This window comes from Myotis brandtii, unplaced genomic scaffold, assembly GCF_000412655.1.
Source record: "Myotis brandtii unplaced genomic scaffold, ASM41265v1 scaffold1171, whole genome shotgun sequence".
NCBI classification, from domain to species: domain Eukaryota; kingdom Metazoa; phylum Chordata; class Mammalia; order Chiroptera; family Vespertilionidae; genus Myotis; species Myotis brandtii.
This window is the reverse complement of record NW_005354055.1, coordinates 1,173,428-1,178,447: the sequence shown is the minus strand read 5'-3', so window position 1 is coordinate 1,178,447 and position 5,020 is coordinate 1,173,428. Positions and strand designations below refer to the sequence as shown.

Genomic DNA, 5,020 nt, shown 5'->3' with positions numbered 1-5,020 from the left:
TGGCTTCCTCCATCACTGGAGCAAGCAAGCCTCCTGTTCGCTCCAGCTGCGTGGCTGCTGGCTGCCATCTTTGTTGGTGGTTAATTTGCATATCTCGTTGATTAGCCAATGGGAAGCGTAGCAGAGGTACGGTTAATTTCAATCTTTGTCTATTTCCTTATGTCATGCCTTCAAGAATTTTAGTCTTTCTACCAGTTAACACTTCCCTTAGAAAGTCTTTTACAAGGCTGAAAGCTCACCTACTAGAAAATAATTTTGACGAGGATGTGGAGAAAAGGGAACCCTAGTACACTGCTGGTGGGAATGCAGACTGGTGCAGCCACTGTGGAAAACAGTATGGAGTTTCCTCAAAAAATTAAAAATGGAACTCCCACATGATCCAGTGATTCCACTTCTAGGAATATACCCGAAGAAATCAGAAACAGCAATCAGAAAGAATATGTGCACCACTATGTTCATAGCAGCACAATTTAAAATAGCTAAGATTTGGAAACAACCCAAGTGCCCATCAACAGGTGGGTGGGTACAAAAAGCTGTGGTACATTTACACAATGGAATACTATGCAGCTGTAATAAAGGAAGCACTCTTATCATTTGCAACAGCATGGGTGGACCTAGAGAGTATTATGCTAAGTGAAATAAGCCAGTCAGAGAAAGAAGTATTTCACTCATATGTGTAATCTAATAAACTGATGAACAAAATAAACTGATGAACAAAAACAGATCCAGAGACATAGAAGCATTGAACAGACTGTCAAACCTCAGAAGGAAGGCCGGGGAGGGTGGCAGATAGGGAAGAGATCAACTAAAGAACTTGTATGCACATATACATAACCATGGTCACTGACAATAGGGTGAAGGCCTAGGGTGGGCTAGAAGTCAATGGGGGAAGAAGGGAAACACATGCAATACTTTCAATAATAAAGATTTTAAAAAAAGAGTATCTTTCTTCTCTAAATACATTTTTAAAGCCAGCTATATATAGCTATGTATGTGTGTGTGACACACACATAATGAAGTATAGCTTTCTCTACATACATAAAAGAATAAAGCCAGCCCTAGCTGGTTTTTGGCTCAGTGGATAGAGCACCTGCCCTAAGACTGAAAGGTCCCAGGTTCTATTCATCAAGGACACATACCTCAGCTGCAGACTCAATCCTGGCCCTGGTTGGGGCATGTGTGGGAGGCAACCAATTAGTTGGCAAGTGTCTCACATCCATGTTTCTCTCACATTGATGTTTCTCTCTGTCTCTCCCCCTTCCACTCTCTCTAAAAATCAATGGAAAAATACCCTCGGGTAATTAACAAAAAAAACCCAAAACAAAAAACAAAGCCAGTGCTAAAGAATAATGGTTGGCTGAATTACATATGAGCTGCATCTACAAGACAGCAAATTATTAATTCTGATTTTGTGACAGCTGTAACATGTTGTACTCTCTCACTACTCAAGTCAATAGTGATTCTAAGTTAAGATGCCCACACCACTACCAACCTTTGTACAGCCAGAAAGTTAAGTGAACTCCTCCTCTCCCATGTGAACCAAATGGCACAGGAGGGTAAGACCTAAGACTCTGCAGGCCATGTGAGCATCCTTTGTTGGTTTTGCATAGTCTGAGGATAAAATGTAAACCATAGAACCCTTTTATTTTTTCTAGTAAGGATGGTAGCACCTTTATTCTACCTTGTAGAATCCTCTATATACCCTCTTAACACCTTTTTCCTTTTCATGTCTAAATATTGCCTATTTCAAAAAAAAACATTCCGTTTTGAGATAAACTTTAGTTTTTTGTAACTAAAAACTACATACTACGAAGTAAAAGAACAGTTTAAATTGTAACAAAAATACATTAGCTGCCGTATTTATCTTCAAGCAAGCTTCAGAATCCAAATCTCCATCTATTATTTTAACATCAATTATGCTTGCTTTGGTTCAAGTACCACCATTCATTACCAATATAAATCCAGCAAACCAAACAAGTGTCATTTCTTTCACTAAAAATGTATGGTATGGTCAAGTGAAATAGTACTTTATGAAACAGTTCATATATAAATATATTCTAAGTTATCAACTAATCAGCTTTACTTTTGACCACAACCATTTCCATTTGTAAAATGGGGAATTCCTCCCCTAAGAGGTACTATTATGGAACCCTCTAAATTCCAGATGGAGGATGGATAATTAGTATAAAGTTAAACACATTTAGCCAGTAAAGTGAAAGTGAAAATCCACCTCCTACTCACACAAACATGAAAAACAGGCACACACAAAGAGTCAAGACTATAAAAGGGGGAGGAAGGGGCCAAATTATTATTTTAGAATTTGATTACAACCGATTTTGTTGGCATTAAAATTAAGAGATATTTTAAATTTGGATATGGATATAAACCAAAAACCAGAAATTAAGTTTAGTAAACGTGAGAAGTTTTCCAGTAATTACAGATTAGAAGGCAGAAATCAATTTAGAGAAACAGACAAACTCATGTTTACAATGATTGTGCCACAGATTTAAATTTCAGTAGTGCATTAGTAAACTGTTCACATTTAGATCTTCACCTTGAGATTCGACAGCTGTTTCTTGAAAAATCTCTCAGTACCTTGTGCAAATAAATTGGTCTTCCATGTGCCTTAGCACACACTTAAAATTTTCTCCATTGTATATATACAAAACACCTACCATTTGGGCAGGGCAAAATACATATACTTTCATAACAAAACTATAATGTACCTCTGAAGTATCAATATACACATAATACATGGTATACAGTATTTACAAAATATAAAACATAATACAAGCTGTTTGTAATTTTTTAAAACCCATCTTTTGCCCTCCTAGGTTACAACAAGGCAAATTTCCATTTCTATACCAATTTTCTTTTCAAGAATTCAGGGATTTTGGAAAAACTATGTTTTACATACATACTGAAATCCGAGATCTAAGTTTGAACTTTTAGGAGAGTTTTTAAGTGTACTGCCATCAATTCCCTATTTTGGTTGGAATTTTCAATAGTGCTTCCCATCCAGTGACTAGGCGGTTTTGGAAGAACACTAGGAGAAGGTGGATCACTAAACTTTGCCCCAGCATAATTTTCCTTTTGGCTCATTTCAGTTAGAAATGCCGATTTCTTCAAATGCTTTTTTTTAATGTTCTCAGTGTTTTTAAAAGGCTTTTTTTCCTGCTTCTGAATTATATCAGACGAAACAGAATCCTGCCAAAAGTTATTTTCATTTCTTTTTGCAGAGGTCATCTTGGTTAGTGGTAAGTTATATTTGCTTTTCTGTCTGTTTATCTTTGGTTGTTCACACAAATGCATACCATGAACAAGCTGCCCGTGGGGAATGGTAATTTTCTCCGATTTTCCCATGTTTGATTTTAAAACCTATAAAGACAAGGAACATAAAAGTGAATATAGTCTCATGATAGAAACCAGTCGCAAGCCTCATATTATATATTTAATATATATTTAAATAGTTACATATTTAGTTACATTGAACTTTTAGTTCACTGTCTTGGTTAAAACCGTATGTTCGCTGCATTTATCACTGGATGTCCAAACATGCACATATCTGTTTGTATACCACTAAAAATATAGTTGATCACCACTGTTACCAGTATGCAATGTATAAGCCAGTTCTAAAATGTCAAAGTAAAAAACCCAAAGTAACCCCCGGTCCATCTTTCTATAACTGTAAGGAAGAGTAATGCCAACCTGTTTCTGACAAAGGTCAGTGTTTTTACAATAGGATGTTGCCAAGAAAAATTTTCTAATGCTTTCATTTTGGTTGGTTGAGAGTTTGTTTAAAAATAAAAACTATGTTAATAGGTATACTATTTACCTTTAAGACAGGTACTGTCAAAAAGTTAATTCAGGATAAATAAAAATTTTATTAGCAGAAGCCAGATTTTAGGCGAGGAAGTGTTTTGATAATGGTTATTAAGTATCCAGAAAAACTATCTCCTAGCTTCTGAAAACAAAATTTTTCAGATATTTAAATGCTAAAATAAAAACTCAAATACTAAAATAATACCACTGTCTGTCATCTTTTCCAGGTATAGCAAATCAGAAAACAAAGTTTTTTGCCTGTCCCCTACACTTTCTGGTTTCACAGCTGCTCCAAAAACGCTGCCACACTAATTCTATTTTCTTAACTCAAATGATCCTTCTAGGAAGGCATGGCTGGATGGAAAATATAAAGTAATCCATTAATCACGTTGCCCTTCCAACACTTGAAATATGGTAGGGAAGCAGGACACAAATATAGAAGAACTGGTTAACATATTCCATGTCATAAGGGAAGCTGCTAATAGAGTCCCTAGTTTAATATCATTCTGGAAGAGAAAGGGTCTTACTGACCTGGAATCAAAGCACAAAAACTCGCTACATTATCACTAATATTTCAGAACAGCCATCGGATTTTAAAACTTGAAAGCAATCTAAAATAATTTAAGGAATTGGCGCCAACAAATTTAATTTTCCCAAGGGCACCGCTAGATAAGCTGCAAATCTCTCAGCGCAACAGCCTTTCAACAAATGGCAGTAACTTATTTTCATTTCATTAATGTGAACAAGTTTGAAACTGAGTCAATAAAACGTTTTATTTTGATATAAAGGTGAATTTCAAGTCATTTTAACGATTTAATCCCACTGAGGTTTTTAATCAACTTTGTAGCAGTCCAGGGGCATGACAATTGGGCAGCATAACGTCGATTCAATGGATAAGTCTTCTTCCGAGAATTTCAGTTTGGACACAGTAAACCACCTTCCACGAAGAAGTCCCGTACAGTACACGGCAGACATCGTTAAATTCCGTTCATCGGATACACTAGCGCACAAAATACATCGTTTCAAAGCGGCAAGAGGAATTGTGCCGCCGCGGCAGTCAACTCTGGGAAGTTAAAAAGCACAGCTAAGTAGGGCGGCCCCGCGAGGGGGCAGCGCCCCAGTTGGATGGGCGCCCTCACAGCTCAGCAGAGAGCCAGCCCCAGGCACTCGAGCCAGCGCGGCCCATTCCCAACGGCGC

The 5,020-nt window shown here is 37.1% G+C and overlaps 1 protein-coding gene across 1 annotated transcript in view; it reads right to left on the bottom strand.

Annotated features, from left to right (window-relative positions):
- Positions 1-2,283: 2,283 nt before the first annotated feature.
- PNRC1 (proline-rich nuclear receptor coactivator 1) overlaps positions 2,284-5,020 on the bottom strand; it is a 3,908-nt gene continuing 1,171 nt past the window's right edge. The window contains exons 2-4 of the mRNA XM_014530141.1: positions 4,663-4,883; positions 3,709-3,810; positions 2,284-3,378 (exon numbers count right to left, since the gene is read on the bottom strand). Of these exons, the coding sequence (XP_014385627.1) occupies positions 2,935-3,378; positions 3,709-3,810; positions 4,663-4,883 (767 nt within the window). The 3' untranslated portion in view covers positions 2,284-2,934. The remainder of the gene's footprint in view (positions 3,379-3,708; positions 3,811-4,662; positions 4,884-5,020) is intronic.